This window comes from Gopherus flavomarginatus, chromosome 2 (assembly GCF_025201925.1).
Source record: "Gopherus flavomarginatus isolate rGopFla2 chromosome 2, rGopFla2.mat.asm, whole genome shotgun sequence".
NCBI lineage: Eukaryota > Metazoa > Chordata > Testudines > Testudinidae > Gopherus > Gopherus flavomarginatus.
Window position 1 is genome coordinate 117,149,116 of NC_066618.1, and position 25,060 is coordinate 117,174,175.

A 25,060-nucleotide genomic window follows, 5' to 3' on the forward strand; every position below is an offset into this window, starting at 1 on the left:
TTAATACTACGATAGGCTTTCATCCTCTGAAATTGAGGATTTAACAGTGATCATGCCTAATCTTTCCAGTTTTGCCTAGATAATGTTACTCTGATGTTTGTGGCATTTCTTGTATGTCCATATGCTCAGTATAGGGAGTACTGCAAATATTAAAGAAGGCCATTTATGGCATTTGACACATTTTTAAGCTTGACCACTGTGTATATACGCACTGGGCAGCTTTTTCATAGAATCTAGAAGAGACTTATTTTCTTTCAGCCAATTTAACAGTGCCCATACTTAAAATAAACTGAATAAATAATAGTATCCAATACTTTACTAAAATGCAAATATCTGTCTTTTTCATCCTTTAATTTTGTAATTTCATCAAAAAAGCATTCAAGCTTGTCTGAATTTGTTCTTTTTGTGAATCCATGTGGATTATTCCTGGTGTTCCATTATCCTCGTAAAACAATGGTTCTGAATTTTGGGCTCATGGTCCAAAAGTAGGTTGCCAACCCTTCCCCCATCCCACATGGCAAGAGTTGTTTTCTATATAATCTAAACTTGATGTGAAAATGTTTATTGCTTGGTTGTAAAATTAGCTAGCTGAATGTAAATGGTTGCAGTAATAAGATTTGAGTGTACAGTTTTTGGGACTAGGCAATTTTCAAAGTTCTCAAGGTGTGTAATTTATACCTTGATATATTTTAAAGTGTGCTATTTGTCACTTTTGTTTTCTGAAGGTAAAAATCTTCTTTGGCTCAGTATGGCACAAGGAATTTAAAATTAAGTTCTTATTTATTATCGCACACCGATTTGCTTTAGTTTGATTTTGGGGTCTCAGAAGGAAAAAGGGGTGTTAAAGGGTTATAGGTGGAGGAAGATTGAGATCTAAGATCCAAATCCTGCTTTCCAGCATGCAGCCTGAATGTTGGTCCTCGCTTTGACAGAAGGAACACTCACCCGTTCAGCAAAGTGGCTTTGCAACTCCTCTGTGGCCAATATTGCATTAGATATCACAGTCATAACTTACTCTTTCCACATTCAAGAGGAATGAGAAATTCATGTAGTAACAAATCTTCTGGTTCCTTCCACGGCTAGTCCATCATGTGCTCCATGCATAGTGACTGAATATTTTCCTTTGACCCTAGAGATTTTTCTGACTGGTTAAGGCTTTTGGTATCAAGTGAGGTCTCAATTTAATGGAATACACTTTGCATGTTCTGAACAAGATCCAGTGTAGATATCTAGTCTTATCAGGTGATGTGTACACCTAAGCCATTCTGTCCTAGGCCTCTGTGGGCATATCTACACTACAGTTGGACACCCTCAGCTGACTTGGACTTGCAGGGCTTGGGTTGTGAGGCTGTTTAACTGCAGTGTAGGTTTCCAGGCTAGCTCTAGGACCCTCCCACATCACAGCGTCCTAGAGCCCAGGCTCCAGTCTGAACCCAGAAGTCTGCTGCAATTAAAACAGCCCTTTAGCCCAAGTCCCATGAGTCCATGTCAGCTGCCAGGGGCCAGCTGCAGGTTTTTAATTGCAGTGTAGACGTACCCTCAGACAGTTCCCACCTCAGGTACCCCCTTGTGACACTACTCATCCTGTCATGGGGGTCTCTGACAGTCAGTTGCCACCTCTCACAGGATCTGATGCAGTGGTGCTTTAGCCCTCTGGCTAAGGCACTCAAGTCCTAAGAGTTAAGAACTCAAAACAGGGTCATCTGAGAGTCTTCAGCAGGACTCCGCCCTTCTATTCTGGGATTTTCTTCAACGAATCACTCCTTTTGATCAGTTTCCCTGGGCCCAGTCATCCCGTCTGGTGGGAGACTTGTCCAGCCATCATGAGGTCCTGTCCTCCAAGGTGCTTGCATCCCCTCCCAGCTTGGAAAATGGAGTGGAGAGTGTGCTTATAAAATTTGCCTTTATGGTGGAAGGGGTTGCATGTGCTTTGGAGAACAGGATTAGAATTCAAAGTGACCTTGGAGAATTTGTCTGAAAACAAAGATGAAATTCAATAGAGACAAGTACAAAGTACTACCCTTAAGAAGGCTGGGGTTGGGGGTGACAGATCAAATACACAACTACAAAATCAGATTACTGGTTAGGCAGTGGTACTGCAGAAGAGGACCTGGGGGTCATAGTGGATCTCAAATATGAGCAGTTGCAGTGATGCAGTTGCAGAAAATGCTAATATCATTCAGAGGTGTATCAACAGTAGTGTTATAAGTAAGACACTGGAGATAATAGTCCCGTTCTACTTGGCCCTGGTGAGACCCAGCTGTGTCCAGTTTTGAGCACCACACTTGAAGAAAGATGTGGACAAATTGGAGCAAGTCCAGAGGAGAGCAACTAAAACGAAATGTTTAGAAGAGCTGACCTCTGAGGAAAGGTTAAATGTTATCTTTAGTCTTGAGAAAAGAAAACTGAGGGGAAACCTCGTAAGTCTTGAGACAAGTTGAGGTGTTACAAGAGAGGACAGTAATCAATTGCTTTCAGTGCCCACTGAAGGTAGGGCAAGTATTAATGGGCTTAATCTGCAGCAAGAGAGATTTAGTTTAAATATCATGGGGGGAAAAAAACCTTCCAGTACTTAACTGTCCTTATAGTTTAGGAATAGGCTTCCAAGGAAAGTTTTGGAATTCCTGTCACTGGAGATTTTTAAGACCAGATTATTCAAACATATCAGGGATGGTATAGGTATACTTGGTCCTGCCTCAGCATGAGGTTGCGGGGGGCTGGACTAGATGACCTGTCAAGGTCCCTTCCAGCCCTAGATTTTTATGGTTCTGTCTCTCAGACTCTTGGTTGTAACGCGGCTTACTTCTTAGAGAGAGAAGCAGAGCTCTGTTCCCCTTCCTGTTGAAGCAGGAACAGAGCTAGAATTTGTTTTAACTCCACTCCACACCTGACATCTACTGCAGGTGTAGCTGGATGGGGCTAAATGGGTCCACAGGCCCTCGTTAATCTACTTGCCAGTGTGTCCAGGCACGGCCTCCTATGTGATCTGTATCCAACCAGCATAATTCTCTCATGACTTTACGTGGCACTGTAGCTTAGTCCAAGATACTGCCTTCCTTCCTACTTGTGAGTCGTTCCTTTCCTGGGATATGGGAACCCTGTGCCAATCTGTACCTTCGGCCTCAGTGCCTGAGAGCAAAATGAAAGAACACAAGCAATTCTCTGCTGTGGAGTTTGTTATGGCCAAGAAGCCAGATTAATTATACCATGTGAGTGAATAGCACTATGGGGTTTTTTTGGACTTAATCCAGTCCTTGATCTTCAGCAGCTTCAGCTGTTGCCGAGCAATCCAAAACAACTCCATCTGACAAGGAATCTAGGAAGATGGATAAGTTTGGCAAAAAGTTATCTCTTCTGCTTGGCTGCGAGACTGCCATTTTGAGGCAGTAATGGCCAGTTACAATTACTCTGTGAAATAAGTTCACATCACAGCACTGTGAGCCATGGACCCATGAAGAAAGTAGTTACCATTGTGACTATATGCACTCACACCCTCTGGAAAATCCCTCTTGCTATGGACAGTCAGCAGCTCACAGTTACCATAAAGGCTATGAATCTGGGTTCCTGTCGATATCATTCCCCTGGGAATCCATCCAGGGGAATATCAGGCTTTCCCAAGTTCTGGACTAGTGTGATTCAATGACTGCTATAATGTTTGTTTTCCGTGGAACCAAGTCACAGAAAACAAAATAAATCAGGAATACCAGGTCTTGGCTTTTTCATTTTCAGTGATGATTGCTTTATGATTTACTGTGTTACAAAACCATGTTTAGACTTTCAAAGAATAATTTACTGGGAAAATGTTCATTTGTTATCAATTTCCTTTTTAAGGTTTGTTCTGTTTTTCTTAATTTTTTTAATGTCACTAGGATATCTTGAAGCAACGTTTAGACCAGTTGTTGGAAGAGAACACTAACTTAAAAGCTCATCTGTTAAATGTGGAACAGAATGTCAAAAATGCAGACAGTTCTAGTTCATTACATTTGCAACTTACTGGTGAGTTTTTTTTAAAAACACATGTTTTAATAACTGTTGTGTCAGAGGCAAACCCATATCTGTGTTCTGTCTTTAAGTTTAATTTGTATATTATGACCAGATCATGATGCCTTTACTCACACCAAGTAGTACCTCATTCCACAAATACTTCCATGGCAATTATTATTTGTATTACCTTAATGCCTAGGGGCCCTACATATAGGCCAAGACCCCATTATGATAGGGGTGGTACAAACAGCAAACAAAAAGACAGTCCCTGCCCCAAAGGTCTTACAAACTAAGTCAAAGACAATAGATGAATATAGGCAGGAGTACAAGGAAACAATGAGACAACACAGATCAGCATAATAGGCATTAGTCTGTGCACACCAGCAGCCTACCTGTTATCAAGTTTTTTGTAGGCATCACAGCAAAGGCAGGATTTGAAGGTAGCTAATGAGGTAGCTTTGTGCATGTTTACAGTGAGTGTCCCCAAGCATGTGGGGCAGCGTGGTAAAAGGCACAAAGGTGCTTGTTTGAAAATTTAACAAGTGGGCAGTGGAGACTGGCATCATGGGCTGACAGGAGGCAAGCATGAACAGATTGACGACGAACAATAGGTAATGTGGTAGTTGATTTGTGAAAGGCCTTGAAAGTGAACACAAGCAGCTTATGTTTGATGGGACAGAGAAGGGGAAGCCAGTGGAGAGATTCAAAGAGAGGGGCCACAGCAAAGCGGAGGATGTAGCTCACTGTTTTGAAGATATAATCAACAATTTCTCAGCCAAACCACATTTAAAGTGGACACATTTTCTCTTAATGCTTACTTGTTTAGTGTGTGTTTGCACATCCAGCATAGATTCTAAATTTGCTTAGTACGAGCCAGAATAGAATAAGGACACATGGCACATAAGTATGGATTAAAGTCTACTGACTGCAACCTTATTAATAAGTCTATTAGCATTAAGATGTGAATCATACTATTAACCTGGTGACATGATTCCGTCTGGTGGCCCTATCAATAAAGTTCCAATATGCCCAAACAAAAGATGCACTTGATCCACTCAAACTCCACTCCCGCCCTTCCTCATGAGTAAGTTTCAGGGCAACAATGAGGCGTGCCATGTAACTAGTCCTGACATGCTAGTGACATCAGTCTAATGTCAACACATTGAAGTGCCCATGTCATAAACAGATAGCTAAGGGTTAATGTCTCTTTCACCTGAAGCACCTGACCAGAGGACCAATCAGGAAACCGGATATTTTCAACTTTGGGTGGAGGGATTTGAGTGTCTAAGGTCTTTTGTTTTCTGCCTGCCTGCTTTCTCTGAGCTTTGGAGAAGTAGTTCTACTTTCTAGTCTTCTGTTTCCAAGTGTAAGGACAAAAAGATCAGATAGTAAGTTATATGGTTTCTTTTCTTTGGTATTTGCATGAATATAAGTGCTGGAGTGCTTTGATTTGTATTCTTTTGAAATAAGGCTGTTTATTCAATATTCTTTTAAGCAATTGACCCTGTGTTGTATTATCTCAATACAGAGAGAACATTTGTACTTATTTTTCTTTCTTTTTATATAAAGCTTTCTTTTAAGACCTGTTGGAGTTTTTCTTTACTTCAGGGAAATTGAGTCTGTACTCACCAGGGAATTGGTGGGAGGAAGAAATCAAGGGGAGATTTGTGTGTTGGATTGCTAGCCTGACCTTGCATTCCCTCTGGGGGAATAGGAAAGTACTTTTTGTTTCCAGGATTGGGAACAGAGAGGGAGATTCACTCTGTTTGGGTTCACAGAGCTTGTGTCTGTGTATCTCTCCAGGAGCACCTGGAGGGGGGAAGGGAAAAAGGATTATTTCCCTTTGTTGTGAGACTCAAGGGATTTGGGTCTTGGGGTCCCCAGGGAAGGTTTTTCAGGGGGACCAGAGTGCCCCAAAACACTCTAATTTTTTGGGTGGTGGCAGCAGGTACCAGGTCCAAGCTGGTAACTAAGCTTGGAGGTTTTCATGCTAACCCCCATATTTTGGACGCTAAGGTCCAAATCTGGGACTAAGGTTATTACATGAGTGGCAGCTGGTGGGAGATAGACAGAACCCAGAAGCCAGTAGAAATATTATATTTTTCTTTTCTCTGCTAAGGGCTTTTTAGCAGAGAGAAGCAGTTGGTTTTAAAAGGGAACCAGAGAGAATTTTTTTTTTCTGCTCTCTGGCAGTTTGTGGCTTGCATGTTAAGCGAGAAGCCATTAAGAAACTGTTGAGGGTCTTTTGTCATGCAATAGCCCTCCCATTAGGAGCCAAGTACCAGCACTTATAGGCATGCAAATAAAGTGGTTTTTCTGGTTTCCCTTCATTGAACATTAGCTAGAGAGAGAAAAGGAAAAAAGCACTGTTGCTAGGCAGACTTCAGGAGGCAACAGAACCTGCAGTTCAGAAGATAAACACCGGAGGGCACCCCAACACAAGAAAACAGGAACCATGACTTCTAAGGCAAAAATTGGCGCCGAAGAACAAATCAAAGAAGCTGAACACAGGCGACAGATGGAGATGAAAGAAAAGGAAGAAAGCATGAAACTGGCAGCCTTCCAAAGAGAACAGGCAGCCCAAGAGGCAGCACACAAAAGAAAACTAGAAGAAGAAGAGAGAGCCTACCGAAGGAAACAAGCAGAAGAAGAGTTGGCCCACCACCGAGAAATGGAAAAACACCAAAAAGAAATGGAAAAACAACAAAAAGAAATGGAAAAACAACAAAAAGAGAATGAAGAAAAGGAAAAACAGAGAAAACATGAACTGGAGATGGCAAAAGCTGGGCTGCATGTGCCAGCCAACCCTAACAACCCGGCGCCAATTATTGCTCCACAGCACAGGAAATTTCCCACCTACAAGGCAGGTGATGACACCGAGGCCTTCTTGGAAAATTTTGAAAGAGCCTGTCTTGGGTACAGCATTCCCGAAGACCAGTACATGGTAGAATTGAGGTCACAGCTCAGTGGACCTTTAGCAGAGGTGGCAGCTGAAATGCCTAAGCACCAAATGAATGACTATAAACTTTTCCTAACCAAGGCCAGATACAGGATGGGGATAACCCCAGATCATGCCCGTCGGCGCTTCAGAACCCAAAAGTGGAAACCAGAGGTGTCATTTCCCAAACACGCCTACTACATTGCAAAAAACTATGAGGCCTGGCTAACAGGAAACAACATTCAAACCTTGGAAGAACTGAACCTCCTCATACAAATGGAGCAGTTCTTGGATGGTGTTCCTGAAGACATCACACGGTACATACAAGATGGAAACCCCAAGAATATCGCTGAGGCGGGGGAAATTGGAGCCAAATGGATGGAACTGGCAGAAAGCAAGAAAGCTACTGTCAAGGGGAACGATTACCCCAGGGGGCACACAGACCATAAACCCTACAACCGAGGACAGCCAAAGACCCCACATACCACCCAAGTAAAGCCACAGATACCCTACCCTTCAACCTCACCAGTCTCCAGTAACTCACCTCGGCCCAGTGACCCATCAGATGGAAGATGCTTTAAGTGTAATGATCTGGGACATATCAAGGCCAAGTGTCCCAAGAACACCATGCGAGTGCAATTCATTCCACCACCATCACACCAAAGATCCCCAGGCCCGGATGCCTCTCAAATACCCTTGGAGCGAAGGGAAAATTTGAGAGTGGGCGGAAAGAAGGTTACTGCGTGGAGAGACACGGGGGCACAAGTGTCAGCTATCCACCAATCCTTCGTTGACCCCAAATTCATCAACCCAAAGGCCAAAGTTACAATTTACCCCTTCATGTCACAAGCTGTAGACTTGCCTACAGCTCAACTGCCTGTCCAGTACAAAGGCTGGTCAGGAATGTGGACTTTTGCAGTCTATGACAATTATCCTATCCCCATGCTACTGGGGGAAGACTTGGCCAACCAGGTGAGGCGGGCCAAGAGAGTGGGAATGGTTACACGTAGCCAAACCAGGCAAGCTTCCAGACCCATTCCTGTTCCTGAACCGTCCACAGAGGCCCCGTCTGTGTTACCAGAGACCCAGACAGAGGTAGTGGACCCAGATTCCATGCCTACCACTGAAACAGCCACAGCATCTCCAGTCCCAGGCCCGGAACTGGAACAGCAACCAGCACCAGCAAGTGCAACCCCATCTTCAAACTCAACGCCAGAGGGCGCCAGCGAGCCAGAACTGGCAGAAGCAAAAGACAACCATACCCAAAAGGCTCAGCCAGAGCCTAAAATACCCTCAGGTGCACCAGCGGAAAGCGGTTCACCAGCAACGGAAACAACCCCATCACCTACATCGCTTCCGGAGGGACCAAGCCCAAGTCCACAGTCTGAGGAAGAACTGGTGACCCCAGCCTCAAGGGAACAGTTCCAGACTGAGCAGGAAGCAGATGACAGCCTTCAGAAAGCTTGGGCGGCGGCACGGAGCACCCCACCGCCTCTCAGCTCTTCTAATCGATCCCGGTTTGTTATAGACCAAGGACTTTTATACAAGGAAATTCTTTCTGGTGGACACCGGGAAGAATGGCAGCCGCAAAAACAGTTGGTGGTTCCAACTAAGTACCGGGGGAAGCTCTTAAGCTTAGCCCATGATCATCCCAGTGGCCATGCTGGGGTGAACAGAACCAAGGACCGGTTGGGGAAGTCCTTCCACTGGGAGGGGATGGGCAAGGACGTTGCCAAGTATGTCCGGTCTTGTGAGGTATGCCAAAGAGTGGGAAAGCCTCAAGACCAGGTCAAGGCCCCTCTCCAGCCACTCCCCATAATTGAGGTCCCATTTCAGCGAGTAGCTGTGGATATTCTGGGCCCTTTCCCAAAAAAGATGCCCAGAGGAAAGCAGTACGTACTGACTTTAGTGGACTTTGCTACCCGATGGCCGGAAGCAGTAGCTCTAGGCAACACCAGGGCTAACACTGTGTGCCTGGCCCTAACAGACATCTTTGCCAGGGTAGGTTGGCCCTCCGACATCCTTACAGATTCAGGGTCTACTTTCCTGGCAGGGACCATGGAAAAACTGTGGGAAACTCATGGGGTGAATCACTTGGTTGCCACCCCATACCACCATCAAACCAATGGCCTGGTGGAAAGGTTCAATGGAACTTTGGGGGCCATGATACGAAAATTCATCAACGAATTCTCCAATAATTGGGACCTAGTGTTGCAGCAGTTGCTGTTTGCCTACAGGGCTGTACCACATCCCAGTTTAGGGTTTTCACCATTTGAACTTGTGTATGGTCACGAGGTTAAGGGGCCATTACAGTTGGTGAAGCAGCAATGGGAGGGGTTTACGCCTTCTCCAGGAACTAACATGCTGGACTTTGTAAGCAACCTACAAAGCACCCTCCGACACTCTTTAGCCCTTGCTAGAGAGAACCTAAAGGATGCTCAAGAAGAGCAAAAGGCCTGGTATGACAGACATGCCAGAGATCGGTCCTTCAAGGTAGGAGACCAGGTTATGGTCTTGAAGGCGCAACAGGCCCATAAGATGGAAGCATCATGGGAAGGGCCATTCACGGTCCAAGAGCGCCTGGGAGCTGTAAACTACCTCATAGCATTTCCCAATTCCTCACTAAAGCCTAAAGTGTACCATGTTAATTCTCTCAAGCCTTTCTATTCCAGAGACTTACAGGTTTGTCAGTTTACAGTCCAGGGAGAGGATGCTGAGTGGCCTGACGGTGTCTACTACGACGGGGAAAAAAGACGGTGGCGTGGAAGAGGTGAACCTCTCAACCACCCTGGAACGTCTGCAGCGGCAACAAATCAAGGAGCTGTGCACTAGCTTCGCCCCATTGTTCTCAGCCACCCCAGGACGGACTGAACGGGCATACCACTCCATTGATACAGGTAATGCTCACCCAATCAGAACCCCACCTTACCGAGTGTCTCCTCATGCCCAAGCTGCTATAGAACGGGAGATCCAGAACATGCTACAGATGGGTATAATCCTCCCATCTACCAGTGCATGGGCATCTCCAGTGGTTCTGGTACCCAAACCAGATGGGGAAATACGCTTTTGCGTGGACTACCGTAAGCTAAATGCTGTAACTCGTCCGGACAACTATCCAATGCCACGTACCGATGAGCTATTGGAAAAGTTGGGACGTGCCCAGTTCATCTCTACAATAGACTTAACCAAGGGGTACTGGCAAGTACCGCTAGATGAACCTGCCAAGGAGAGGTCAGCATTCGTCACCCATGCGGGGGTGTATGAATTCAATGTCCTTCCTTTCGGCCTTCGAAATGCACCCGGCACCTTCCAGAGGCTGGTAGATGGTCTACTAGCTGGACTGGGAGAATTTGCAGTTGCCTACCTCGATGATGTGGCCATTTTTTCAGACTCCTGGCCCGAACACCTACTACACCTGGAAAAGGTCTTTGAGCGCATCAGGCAGGCAGGACTAACTGTTAAGGCCAAAAAGTGTCAAATAGGCCAAAACAGAGTGACTTACCTGGGGCACCAGGTGGGTCGAGGAACCATAAACCCCCTACAGGCCAAGGTGGATGCTATCCAAAAGTGGCCTGTCCCAAGGTCAAAGAAACAGGTCCAATCCTTCTTAGGCTTGGCCGGATACTACAGGCGATTTGTACCACACTACAGCCAAATCGCTGCCCCACTGACCGACCTGACCAAAAAGACCCAGCCAAATGCAGTTAAGTGGACTGATGAGTGTCAAAAGGCCTTTACCCAACTTAAGGCAACGCTCATGTCTGACCCTGTGCTCAGGGCCCCGGACTTTGACAAGCCATTCCTAGTAACCACAGATGCATCTGAGCGTGGTATAGGAGTGGTGCTCATGCAGGAAGCAACAGATCACAACTTCCATCCTGTCGTGTTTCTCAGCAAGAAACTGTCTGAGAGGGAAAGTCACTGGTCAGTCAGTGAAAAGGAATGCTATGCCATTGTGTACGCCCTGGAAAAGCTACGCCCATATGTTTGGGGACGGCGGTTCCAACTACAAACTGACCATGCTGCACTAAAGTGGCTTCATACTGCCAAGGGGAACAACAAGAAACTTCTTCGTTGGAGTTTAGCTCTCCAAGATTTTGATTTTGAAATTCAACACATCACAGGAGCTTCTAACAAAGTAGCTGATGCACTCTCCCGTGAGAGTTTCCCAGAATTCAGTAGTTAAAAAGTGTTCTTAAAATGTAGAAGTCTGTTAGTTATATACTTAGGAGTATATGTAAAGGTGTATGTGTTGTATTAATCTGTTTATTTTCAAGTTCTAGAAGGAAATCGCCGCCAGTGAGCTTCCCCACTGTCTGCAATTTGGGGGGCGTGTCATAAACAGATAGCTAAGGGTTAATGTCTCTTTCACCTGAAGCACCTGACCAGAGGACCAATCAGGAAACCGGATATTTTCAACTTTGGGTGGAGGGATTTGAGTGTCTAAGGTCTTTTGTTTTCTGCCTGCCTGCTTTCTCTGAGCTTTGGAGAAGTAGTTCTACTTTCTAGTCTTCTGTTTCCAAGTGTAAGGACAAAAAGATCAGATAGTAAGTTATATGGTTTCTTTTCTTTGGTATTTGCATGAATATAAGTGCTGGAGTGCTTTGATTTGTATTCTTTTGAAATAAGGCTGTTTATTCAATATTCTTTTAAGCAATTGACCCTGTGTTGTATTATCTCAATACAGAGAGAACATTTGTACTTATTTTTCTTTCTTTTTATATAAAGCTTTCTTTTAAGACCTGTTGGAGTTTTTCTTTACTTCAGGGAAATTGAGTCTGTACTCACCAGGGAATTGGTGGGAGGAAGAAATCAAGGGGAGATTTGTGTGTTGGATTGCTAGCCTGACCTTGCATTCCCTCTGGGGGAATAGGAAAGTACTTTTTGTTTCCAGGATTGGGAACAGAGAGGGAGATTCACTCTGTTTGGGTTCACAGAGCTTGTGTCTGTGTATCTCTCCAGGAGCACCTGGAGGGGGGAAGGGAAAAAGGATTATTTCCCTTTGTTGTGAGACTCAAGGGATTTGGGTCTTGGGGTCCCCAGGGAAGGTTTTTCAGGGGGACCAGAGTGCCCCAAAACACTCTAATTTTTTGGGTGGTGGCAGCAGGTACCAGGTCCAAGCTGGTAACTAAGCTTGGAGGTTTTCATGCTAACCCCCATATTTTGGACGCTAAGGTCCAAATCTGGGACTAAGGTTATTACAGCCCAGAATTTGGGATAAGGGATAAAGAACACCGTTATACAAGAGATTACCATTTATGCTTACTATGACCATTTCTCCCCACTAGTCCCTGGAAAGCCAAGGAACCCATCCAATCAGGTATGAATGCACTAATAACTGGAGGTCTACACTTAAAATACTGCAGCAGTCCTTCAGTGAAGATGCTAATACGCCGATGGGGGAGTTTCTCCTGTTGGTGGAATTAATCCACCTCCACGAGAGGTGGTAGCTATATCCATGAGAGAGGCCCTCCCATCAACATAGTGCTCTCTACGCTGGTGTTAGGTCAGAGGTTAATGATCTGGAGGATGGTGTGGACTGCACCCTCAGCAAGTTTGCAGATGACACTTAACTGGGAGGAGTGGTAGATATGCTGGAGGGTAGAGATAGGATACAGAGGGACCTAGACAAATTAGAGGATTGAGCCAAAAGAAATCTGATTAGGTTCAACAAGGACAAGTGCAGAATCCTGCACTGAGGACAGAAGAATCCCATGCACTGCTACAGACTAGAGTCTGGGTGGCTAGGCAGCAGTTCTGCAGAAAAGGACCTAGGGGTTACAGGGGATGATAATCTGGATGTGAGTCAACAGTGTGCCCTTGTTGCCAAGAAGGCTAATGGCATTTCATGCTGTATAAGTGGGGGCATTGCCAGCAGATTGAGGGACATGATCATTCCCCTCTATTCGACATTGGTGAGGCCTCATCTGGAGTACTGTGTCCAGTTTTGGGCCCCACACTACAAGAAGGATGTGGAAAAATTGGAAAGAGTCCAGCGGAGGGCAACAAAAATGATTAGGGGGTTGGAGCACATGATTTATGAGGAGAGGCTGAGGGAATTGAGATTATTTAGTCTGCAGAAGAGAAGAATGAGGGGGATTGATTTGATAGCTGTTTTCAACTACCTGAAAGGGGGTTCCAAAGAGGATGGATCTAGGCTGTTCTCAGTGATACCAGATGACAGAACAAGGAGTAATGGTCTCAAGTTGCAGTGGGAGAGGTCTAGGTTGGATATTAGGAAACATGTTTTCACTCAGAGAGTGGTGAAGCACTGGAATGGGTTACCTAGGGAGGTGGTGGAATCTCCTTCCTTAGAGGTTTTTAAGGTCAGGCTTGACAAAGCCCTGGCTGGGATGATTTAGTTGGGGATTGGTCCTGCTTTGAGCAGGGGGTTGGACTAGATGACCTCCTGAGGTCCCTTCCAACCCTGATATTCTATGATTCTATAACTGCGTCACTCGGGCACAGATTTTTCACACTCCTGAGTGACTGTTATACCGATGTAAGTTTATTGTGTAGACCTGGCCTAAGTCTGCTCCACTGTCACATTGATGAATTCTGTCCTTCTTGAAAGCACTAGAGCCAGTATAATACCTGTCACTCAATTTCATACTTCCTTCTTGCGCTTTCAGCGCAAATTCACATTTGCAGAAGAATTTGTGACCTTTTTCCTTTCTGTGAACATTAAAATCATAATTTCTTTGGACAAATGTTCATAAAAAATGATGGAAGAGGATGCAGATGCCAGGTAAGTGAGCTTACAGTTTTTATTTGAATGAATTCCTTTGTTTACTTTTTCAGGAACCAGCCAATTAGCAAATATCAGCATCTCTTCAGGCAAACAAACATTCTCATATATAGGACAATGATTGCTACATACCATCAGGAAGAGGCATATATAAACTCATAGAAATAACTGGTGAAAAAGGCCTGTTAGATCATCCAGTCCATCCTTCCTGGTCAATGCGGCATTGTTCACTACAATACATTCACCAGTGCTTTTCACCGTACTTTGTACATGATGCAGTTTCCACCATTTAGAACTCAGTGTTAGGAAATTTTCCTTTGCTCGATTTAATACTGAGGGCATTTATTACAGGTGATTGTATTGCACACTCCAATGGTAATTTATTAAATAACAAATGTTATAAATTGTCCCTTTAAATTTTTATGGTATCTGCATTTTGGGTCTAAAAAGGATTGACAGAGTCCCTTTTTAAAATGATTTGGTGCCTTATTGAGCCTCAGTCTTCAATACATTTCTCATGCTTTTCTCATCTAGATACTTTTACTTGTTAATTACTTCAATACTGAAGAGTAGGAAACATAATTTACTTGAACACCCACCTACGCACCTCCAAAAAACAGCCCCACTCAGTTTGGGGAAAAAAAACCCTGAAATCTGAAAGCATGTTTCAGAGAATCGTAGATGTGTGGGGCTGGAAGGGACCTTGAGAGCTAAACAGTGGAGTCCAGCTAAAAAGCACTCACCAAAATTATACCTTCTTTAGCAAAATTGTACTTTCACTCACACACACATCCACAGAAGTCTGAAAGTCAACATTTGGGAGATCCAAACGGTTCCCCTGTGCCATATAACTCTTCAGAATCACAGAAAGATTAGTTTATTTTGGGAGGCAGGAGTAAGTTAGGCTAGCTTCCAAGTTAACTATGGAGTGGCCACTGCCAGCATTCACCTTATCTGTAAAGAAGGGGGATCTGTAGTAAATTAGGCTTATCATCGCTAGCTCTAAAACTATAACAATAAGGTTTCCTCATTCTCTTCCCGTCCTCCCTCCAATATAATGCATTGTATTGGCATTTTGGAGCCTGAAGATTTTGAGGTACTAACCAGAAGGCATTACTTTAGGCTTAGGGAAATAAAAATGTGTCTGAAGTTCAGAATACTCTTTTATATTCATTTAGCACCTTTCAGCCTGGAAGATCCCAAAGCACTTTACAAACTTAACAAGCTACTATACTACTATAAACAGTTTTAAACAGCAGGTGAAAATACAACTTACAATGGTGTCATAGGGCAGTCCCACCTGAGTGCTGTCCTGCTGCAGGACACAATATGACAGGTGCAACTGCCTACGTTTCCTTTCTTCAGATTCCCCAGAAATAGTTCAGTACATCATCCCAAGTGTAATAATTAGCCCTTGTGGGGTCACTGATTCCCAAAGTCCCACAAACATAAATTGTAACAAATGTCCCACAGCCATAGTCCATATTTCCCCACCATAGTCAAAACAGTACATGCAACATACTGGTCCAGCATCCCTCACTATGTCCCAGCTCTCCAGTGCCATCCTCTCCTGACCTTACACCAGGACAGCCCCCTAACACTTTCAACTGCAGTGCCTGCTAGGGAGAGCTGGGGGAACGACCACAGCCTCTTTGCTGGGAGCTTCCTTGCCAGGAAGCATCCCTCACACAATCCCAATGATCTAGTCTGACCTTCTGTACATTGCAGGCCACAGAACCTCACCCACCCACTCCTGTAGTAGATCCCTAACCTCTGGTTAAATTACTCATTTTCTTCAGGGTCCATCTCTGCAGGTCTGGAGATGTCAGCAGATAATATTCCCTGCCTTCAACCTTCTCTAGCCCTTGGCTCCAGCTCTCTGGCTTGGAGCCAGCAGGCTGATTCTGCTTATTCTTCTCCTTCTCCTCATCCTCTCACCACCACCCAGCAAATCCCTCTTGCTGTTCTGGCCTTCAGCCTTCTCCCACCCCCCAATGTACAGTCTGTAGCAGCTTACCTGCCTTCTTCACTGTCAGGGAACCCTCACCTGCCCTCATCTTGACAGATTCTGATTCACCAGCTCTCTCTCTCTCTGATCCTTTATAGCCCACAGGTGCTGTCTCACCCTCCTAATTGGCAAAATAGGGACACTTGCTCTGGCACAAGGGAGCTGTACCTGCTTCATTCACAGGGGCCAGCCAGATGGGAACTGCAAAGGGAGGTTTATAGCTAAAATGTAAGTTGAAATTTGGCCAGGGCACTGGATTTAATGCCCTTAATTTTGGAGATCAACCCCAGTGCACTGAAATTGATGGAAAACCTGTCATTGACTTCACTTCAGGCTCATGAAGAATATTTTGGGATCTTTAGCTGGCACAAAAGGTCAGGCTCTCAACTGTAGGTCTCGTCCAAGGGATGGATATTCAGTCTTATTTTATGCTACTGTACAATATTTACCCCTCTGAGGTTAGGCTGAATTTTCAGCAAGAGATATAGCCTCTTTAAGATATTTTGTCCCTTTGAATTTTAGAGCTGCAAAATGAGACTCAACAGTTAAGAAGTGAAAACATCAACTTGAAACAGCGTCTTCAGCACTATGATCAGATTCAGGAGCTCACAGAGATGTTGCAGGAAAGTCACAGGTATATTGAAGATCCTGGTCAGAAGTAAAAGAAACTACATAAGAAACCCTTGGCATATTGAATACTTTGAAATTTTAAAGTCATTCTGTATTAAAGTACCAGAGCTTCTCAGTTAAATGTTTACTATGAGTGGAAGATGCTCAATACATTTAAAATGTAAACATAGTAGCCCTTTTTATCTCCGTATTTAATGAACAACAATGGAAAGTTTACTTGATGATTTTTTAGTCCAGAGTACTGAGTTGTCTCTAGGTTCTCCTGGAGGCAGCAGCAGATGCTGCTTAGCAATCAGTCTGCTCAGCCAGCTCTCTACCTCTTAAATTGACAAACTGTAAAACTAAACCAGCAGCAGCATTTTAAGTATTTCATTTGTTTTTTCAAATTTTAAACTGTGTAGATTTATACTCGGTTGAAAGTTGAATATCCTGGAGGAAGGTGGGTTGGATGAATTAAAATGTTAATTACAGAAGGAAAATGATCAGATACAAATTTTCCATTCCACTTCATGGCATCTCCATTAGTGCATAATTTTGAGAAGTAACAAGCAGCAACAAATTGAGATGGCGGGGGGGAAAGGGGGTCTGAATTAACACTGTTACACTAGTGTAAAACTGGAGAAAGTCAGTTAATGGAGTTAGCCCCAAAAATGTAGAATTCCTGCCCCTTATGGAAAGCAGGACCTGGGCCTATATAAGGACCACTGCCTGAAGTATGCTTCTACCAGGGGAGGGCTCTCTGGGGGGGATTGAAGTCTATCTTGTAATGTTTTATAAAAGTACACAGGGATGACTACATTGCTGCTTTTCAGATTTCTTCTGAGAATGCAAGTGCATTCTCTACTTGTTCCTTTAGCCATCTGGTGACATTGAAACTGATATGGTGTGCTGTGATACCCCCTGGAATTAGTTGGTTGGAGGCCTTGTGTGCCTCTCTGACACAGCACTACATCCATTTTGCCGGTGAGGTGTGAATGTGCTAGATCTCATGCATTTTGCACGGAAGGAAAAAAAAAGAACGATGGATTTCCTTCTACGTTCTGTATAAATTGAGATGGAACGTTAGTGCTCTGCATACATACCTCTCGGGGAAAATGCCAAATTTTTGTTTAAAGACACTAGCTGAGAGGGAGAAATTGAGGCTGGCCCTCCCACTGGAGGAAAATAGCTGGGCAGCCAGAGGAAGACAGGACAGAGCAGATGGGTTGCTAAGCAACAGCTTGAGCAGCCTCCAGTTTCACTGCCGAAAGGAGACCCTTGACTTTAGCTGACTCACTGGAGAGGTTGTGTACACGAGAGACTATAGACATGTTTTATGAAGGTATAAATATTGCTGTCTATTTTATTAGTGTTTGAATGTAAGGACTGTAAAGTGTAATGAATTATTTTATTTTAAATAAGTGACTAGTGATGCTCTGTCAAATTGGGAGAACTAGAATCTGAAGGACACTGTTTATCCCCAGAAGAGATAGTGGCAGTGCGGAGTGCAACACACGCTGGCCTACTAGCGTTTTATGTTTGTACAGTGCCCTGGGGATTAGATGGCTGATTTTATGAATTGAATAAATAAGTTTCAGCCATATTCTGGTGGGATCATCTCTTAGGAGCAGAAAATCTCTTAGTCTCCATGCCCATTTAAACATTGCCCTCTCTGCCAAGACAGTCTGCAAGGAGGGGTTGAGTACGATGTGGTTTTTTGTGATGTAGTTACATGCTATTTGAGGAGATGAACTTGAAACAACCAATTTATTTCGGTCTAATGAAGGCCTTCTGTTCAGTGGTAATCACTTTCAGCCATTGATCAACGTGGGCTGATTTAAACCAGTGGCAGATACTGTGGCAAAAATCCCACAGGGTCTCATAGAAACAGCTCATTTTAAGCAGGCCTTGCTATTCTGCAGAAGCTACAGATTCTCTCTACGAGGTTGATGCAGCTGTAGCATCCCTCACAAAGGATTTGAATCTTCTTCAGCAGCCCATAGAGCCTCCCTGTTAATGACAACTTGCTGGAGTCAGAATGTCCTGGTGTGCTAGGCTAAAAAACGTCCACTCCCAGAATTGTAATTAACTCACATCAATACTAAAGAAAATATACCTGTCCACTCTGTTTGTGGTGGATGGACTATGGATTCCAGGGGCTGATGGTGAAACTCTGGCTAGGAGCCAATACTGGCATTTTCTGGGACTGATCTTTGTTCCTAGTATAAATCACCTGAAACAAGTTCTCTTGGCCGCTAAATGGTCACCTTTTTAGGATCTGTAACGTAGCAAACGGTTTGATATTATAAACTTGTAATATATGAGATATGATCTAATAAGAAATTAATGTTTCTGGCCAGTTATAGAATTACTCATCTAGTGAGAGGATAGAAGGGACCCCTTTTTGTTGTGTTTTTGTGCTTTAGTAAGTTGCGCTCTCTCTGTTCTGGGGAGATGAGATTTGGGCCTTATTTTGAGATGGCCATGGGGCATACATGCTGGAAAAAGTTCCCCTTATAAACTTTGTTTTCATATGACTTAGAATTTTTGACACTTGTTCTTAGAATCAGTGTCAGTATACATCTGAAAGATTGCTTTGTATAACGTCCTTTCAACATGATCTGGAGATGGGACAAAACTAGGGGGGAAATCTTCAGCTTCAGATAAAATGGAATGTGGATCTGATAAATCCTAATTTTGGATTTGGAAAAACAAAAGCATCCTTGGTCTTGCCCATCTGTGTCCTAAACACGTGGGGTGAGAGTCTGGGCTGTCCTCTGAGTAGGGAAGGTTATCATAATAAGGTAACGTAGTACATTATGTCTATATCTTGGCAGTTATGAGGATTTCAAAATTAACACAACAGCTTATTTTATAGTTGTTTCAGTGACTAAAAAAGAGTTGGCCAGAACTTCAGTAATGTAAAATACTATTTTACGTCAGCTGAGGATTTGGTCCAATGAAGGCAAATTTGTTCATATGGAGAGCACTTCTATTTGAAATGTATTATTGAGACAAATCTTTCCACTAAGGAATGTTTACTTGGTCATAAATTATTCCTAAAAATCTCTCTCTCCTTTTATACATTCAAAGTGAAAAAAATAGCTCACAATAGTTTATTCCATAGTAGAATTACAAAGAAATAGTAGTACCCAATAGAAATGTGAAAGGAAGTAAAAAGACTTTATAAAATGGTTGAAATAATAAGCACACTTAGATGTTTGGATTGTTTATTGCAGAACTTTGGTTTCTACCAATGAGCATCTCCTGCAAGAATTAGCAGAGACACGTACACGGCACAGGACTGAAGTTGAGCAGCTACACTGGAGTTACAATCAGTTAAAAAAAACAATGGATAAACATCCTCCTAGCAACATGGACAACAGCAGGTGTTAGTGACAATCCAAGGAAGTTTTGTTGTAAATGATTTATAAGAGGGGACACCCTTGAGTTTATCTGACTGTGTGAGCAAACATTTTCAACTGCACCATGAGTTGATGTCTTTGATACCTTTTATTTATTCAGAATTGTTTTTCTGTCTTTGTACATATAAATTGTTCAGCAGAGATTTCCCCAGAACAAATCTTCACTTTCTTTTTTACAGAAACATGGATGTGCATGATGGCAATTTAAACCCAGTCAGAAATTTTGGTTGAGCACTTTCAGTCCAGAACTCAGGGCTACCTAAAGCTAAATGTGAGTTCAAATTTTAGAACTATTATTTTGAAATCAGGACCATAAGTGCCAATGGCTGAGTTAGTTCACAAGGACATAGTTCATATTTTTATATATAAATGTAGTATAACGTAAGTTGACTTATAGCCCTGATCTGTACTTATGCACTGGGTACTGCTGTCCATATTATCAAATGTAACATTAAACATGATTTAGAAGGGAAACTTTTTAGGGAAATAGAAAATATTCACTGCTTGCTCTTTCAGTTCCACTGTGGGTGAGACCCTGTAACAAGAGGTGAAACTTTACAGAGAATGGATCTGTGATAGTCCTTTGGCCTATGTGTGATTGATAGGAACTTTAGTTATCCCATTACAAATAACACTATCAAACATCTTCCCTACACAGCCGTCATTGTCTAAGGCTTTTATTTTACTCTCCATAACTTTACTGAGGGTATGGCTACACTTGCAAGTGCACAGCGCTCCCGCAGCAGCACTTTGAAGTGTGAGTGTGGTCGCGGCACCAGCGCTGGGAGAGAGCTCTCCCAGCGCTGCACATACTCCGCATCCTCTATGGGTGTAGCTTGCAGCGCTGGGAGCCGCACTCCCAGCGCTGCGGCACTGTTTACACTGAGGCTTTACAGCGTTGTATCTTGCAGCGCTCGGGGGTGTTTTTTCACACCCCTGAGTGAGAAAGTTGCAGCGCTGTAAAGAGCCAGTGTAGCCAAGGCCTTAGTGTGAGCTGTACTCTGGTACTTTTTCATCTACTGGTACACTAAGAGTCACATTCTCTACTGAGATCCGCCCTCTTTGGTCTCTCAGGCAGCACAAAGAGGGTGGATTCTAGCAGCAGAAAATTCCCGTCAAATGTGCATTGAATTCTGCAGAAAAGGACCTGGGGATTACAGTGGATGAGAAGCTGGATATGAGTCAGCAGTATGCCCTTGTTGCCAAGATGGCCAACGGCATATTGGGCTGTATTAGTAGGAGCATTGCCAGCAGATCGAAGGAAGTGATTATTCCCCTCTATTCGGCACTGGTAAGGCTACATCTGGAGTATTGTGTCCAGTTTTGGGCCCCACAGTACAAGAAGGATGTGGGCAAATTGGAGTGAGTCCAGTAGAGGGCAATGAAAATGATTAGGGGGTGGGGCACATGACTTATGAAGAGAGGCTGAGGGAACTGGGATTGTGTACTCTGCAGAAGAACAGGGTGAGAGGGGCATTTGATAGCAGCCTTCAACTACCTGATTTTGGCGGAGGGGGAATCCAAAGAGGATGGAGTTTGGCTGTTCTCAGTGGTGGCAGATGACAGAACAAGGAGCAATGGTCTCAAGTTGCAGTGGGAGAGGTCTATGTTGGATATTAGGAAACACTGTTTCAGTAGAAAGGTGGTGAAGCTCTGGAATGGGTTACCTAGGGAGGTGGTGGAATCTCCTTCTTAGAGGTTTTTAAGGTCAGGCTTGACGAAGTCCTGGCTGGGATGATTTAGTTGGTGTTGGTCCTGCTTTGAGCAGAGGGTTGGACTAGATGACCTCCTGAGGTCTCTTCCAACCCTAAGATTCTATGAATAATCTTGTCTGATTTTAAAAAAATAATTAGCAGCTAATATGTGATGCAGCTTACTCTCTTCTTCAATATAAATGGATCAGGTATAATCTATTTTTACTATATTGTCTGATTCATAACTTTTTATGAATATTTTTCTCGTTATCTTTTTTCTGATAAAAGATTCAGATTATTTGATTTCATACCAATTACTCAGTTCTGATATACAGTAAATACAAGTCACTTTTACTAACAGCTGTTCCTGAGTTAAGCAATACTAAAAGTGTATATGTAACTTTAAAAAACAAAGGTTTTTTTGTAGTTGGACTAATCAAAAGGGTTCTCTTACACTTGAGACTTCCCATAAGTATTATGTAAGAGATTGTAAATTATGTAATAACCAGGCCCAGTACTTTTTTATTAATATTTAACATTTGAATGTGCCAGTTCCCAGAATACAGAACTGTGATTTTCTTTTTTCGAATCTTTCCAATGAACTTAATACATAAACAAACCTCAAAAATATTCTACCTGTCTACTCCTAGCAGGCGCCTGCATGTTCATGGTAACTTAAGCCCTCATTAATCGTACTCATCATGTGGGCTGTCACTGGGTCATGACTGGCAGGAATCCTGGCTAGTCTGAATGTGATAAGCAGGGTTGGGTCTGGTTCCTATTTAGATAGAAGCTGTGGAACAAATTCCCATGATGCTGCCTGGATATAGACAATGTGGGATTGGGTTAATAAAGGAATGAAACGTTGAGCTTTGAACACAAGCTCATTCATCTCATTTTACTAAAATTGGACAAACTTAGTACAGCCCTATTCATTAGGGATATTAAACAGCTGTTGTTTTTTTTTTTTTAAAACTAGGTTCTCCCCTACTCCTCAATTTAAAAAAAAAAAAAAAAAGTCACCTACATGCCCATGCTTCAAGAAAGGCTATTGGTCAGTCAGAAAGTTGCTCTTTCCCCCTGGCTAGTATTGAACCTTTGTGTTAGCATAGCAGTAAGAGCTCCTCGAACGGTAATGAAGCTTTCTTTCCAATATCCTGCCAGCTTACTCTCACTATAGATATCATGGGCCTGTATGCAAGGGTTGAAATGTTAGTCCCATTATCCTAGCTAAATCCCAATTTGAATCATTGTCCATTCTGTCTAGCAGGACAATTTCCCCTGCATCTCCGTTGCATTCTTCACTTCCTCTTTTAAATTGATGTGTAGGGTTGCTACGTGCTGTCTTTCACCCCCAAAGATCCATTTCAGTGGTGGCTGAAGTGACTCCTGTAAATGATTTGTCTCTTACCAACAGAAGTTAGACCAATAAAAGATGCTGCCTCACTCACCTTGTCTCTCTAATATTATTGAGAGTGACATAGCTACACCAACACAGCATAAATATAAATGATAGTCTTTAGTGATACTCCATAATGCATAGTGCTGTAGAAATACATTGTAAATACTAAGATATTGTGCACATAGTGTAAAACCAGCAGATCACTTTTTCCTGGTGCAAATTTCCACCTTAATATTAGCATCATATTTACATCTTAAATGTCAGAGGTAAGGCCAAGGAGCACACTTTTACAATGGACAGAGCTCAGTAAGAGCTGATGGAAACACATTTGCAAGAAATTAGTCAAAACCCCTATTTCTAAGCTCCCAGTGATAGTTGCTGTTAGAAGGGAAAAGGGACTTGGGTTTCTAGCCGGGTGAAAAGATGGTGAATATAAGAAATTGAGCTAAATAGAAGTCATTTCAATTACTATAAGTAAGGGGGGGCGGGAGGAAAGGAAAAGCACAAAAACAAAGTGAAGAGGAGCAAAAGAGAAACTAGGGAAGAAAAGAAGTCTCAATGCCTAGAAATTCCCCGTTGGCTGAGGGTATGTCCTCACACTACAGGTAGCTCAGGTTTTTAGCCAGCTCCCACTCACACCCACCCTTCTACCTCACCTAAGTTTAGTGGTGCTTGCATTCAGGCCCAGCTGCTTTCATTCCAGGTGGTAACCAGGTACCTTTGCTGTGAGCATGCAAACTGACTCACTTTAGCAGTGATAGTCCTCCACCTCCTTCCCACAATTCCCCCACATCTGCCCGGAAGGACAAACAAGTTTGCCCATAATTCACTGGAAAAGAATCATAGAACTTAGAGCAGCACAAAGAACTGTGAGATATGACCCTAGAAGCTATAGTGACAAATGGAGAAGTGCAGCACCATTGATGACAGAGTAACTGGGGTATGGCTTTGCATTGTGGCTGCTCGCACCTGAGCTACATAAACTCAGGGCCTCAGACCCATGGGCCGATCACTTAAGGTACCTGTGTAGTAAAGACATGTTAATGGTATGAAAACAAATAGAAAAATAAGAATCAGCATCTAAGCCAGTCCAAGCACTATTTTCTGCCATCATCTTATGGCTTAGGAAATGGAATTGGTCCTGTCCATCTCATCTATGAACTTCCTTAAATCCATGGATTGAGTTGGGGAACTAGACCAGGGCTATGCAAATGGACAAACAAGAAGCTGCAGCGGAGCTGGTGAGCAAGGTACACTTGCCCAAAGTGTTCCAGCTACAGTAACAAACCTTTACCTTTGTGTTTGTGCTTGCAGCATCCTTTGATGTTGAATGACTTTTGTATTTGCAATTAGAAAATATTGTGGAAAAACAGCCAAAAATGTGTTATATGCCTAATGTTTTCTTGGAGGCAGAAACTCAGAAGCGCAAAGCACATTTATGGCACGTGCTTTCACTGAATGGTCAATGTTATCTTTCAACAGAGGCAGGTGTTCTAAGCACCAGCCAACTTTTAAATGATTCTATACAACTCCACCAACAGTGTCAACCTCACATGTTCTACACAGTCTAAGCTGATTATCAATAAACCAGCAGAGAGCTCAGAAGATGAGTGCGCTCTAGCAAAGGAGCTAGTTTGCTAAATCAGCTTTTAGATAGCACACAGCAGTGGCTTATTATAGGACAAGCACATGTTTGACCCCAGATGCCCTTCGACTAGGAATGGTAGCATGGACTTCATTTGGGCTTATTTGCTTTGTGCTATGTAAAAATGCCCCATTTGTGAAGGTCACTTAGCATTGAAACATTCTCATTTTTCTAAAAGTGATCCTCTAGTGCCACATTGCCTTGGATACATAAACAGTACACACCACTTTTGCCTTATCAGTATTTAATTAGCAGAGTCAAACAAATATTTATGTAGTTAGTTGTGAGGGAAATAGTCTGTGCTGGCCAAATTCTCTGTTACGCCTGTGCAATCCCACTGAAGTCATAGTGTTTGTAAAGCTGTAAAAGAGAGCAGGAGCTGGCTTAATGCTTTTGCCACAGACCCAAGCAGACTTCCTTTGCTGGCTAACCACCGGTGTGCTGTGAAGGAACCCACCCTCTGGAGTCCCAGGTATTTTAAATGCCTAGAGGCTCGCCATTATCTCAATCTTGAGATCCCAAACCACAGAGCCCCTGTCTAGCACTCCCTCCTGAGAGCAGGAACCTGCTGTTCAGTTGCCTTTAAGCACATGCTTAAGCGCTTTGC

The 25,060-nt window shown here is 43.3% G+C and overlaps 1 protein-coding gene across 3 annotated transcripts in view; it reads left to right on the forward strand.

The window, feature by feature from the left end:
* CEP72 (centrosomal protein 72) overlaps positions 1-20,588 on the forward strand; it is a 54,199-nt gene extending 33,611 nt beyond the window's left edge. The window contains exons 12-15 of one of the 3 annotated variants that reach the window (XM_050938197.1): positions 3,870-3,996; positions 16,201-16,312; positions 19,527-19,678; positions 19,892-19,908. In XM_050938197.1, coding sequence (XP_050794154.1) covers positions 3,870-3,996; positions 16,201-16,312; positions 19,527-19,678; positions 19,892-19,893 — 393 coding nt within the window. In that variant the 3' untranslated portion in view covers positions 19,894-19,908. Of the gene's footprint in view, positions 1-3,869; positions 3,997-16,200; positions 16,313-19,526 lie in introns of all 3 variants that reach the window. The other 2 variants (XM_050938198.1, XM_050938196.1) reach the window with 2 other exon arrangements.
* The last annotated feature ends 4,472 nt before the right edge of the window (positions 20,589-25,060 follow it).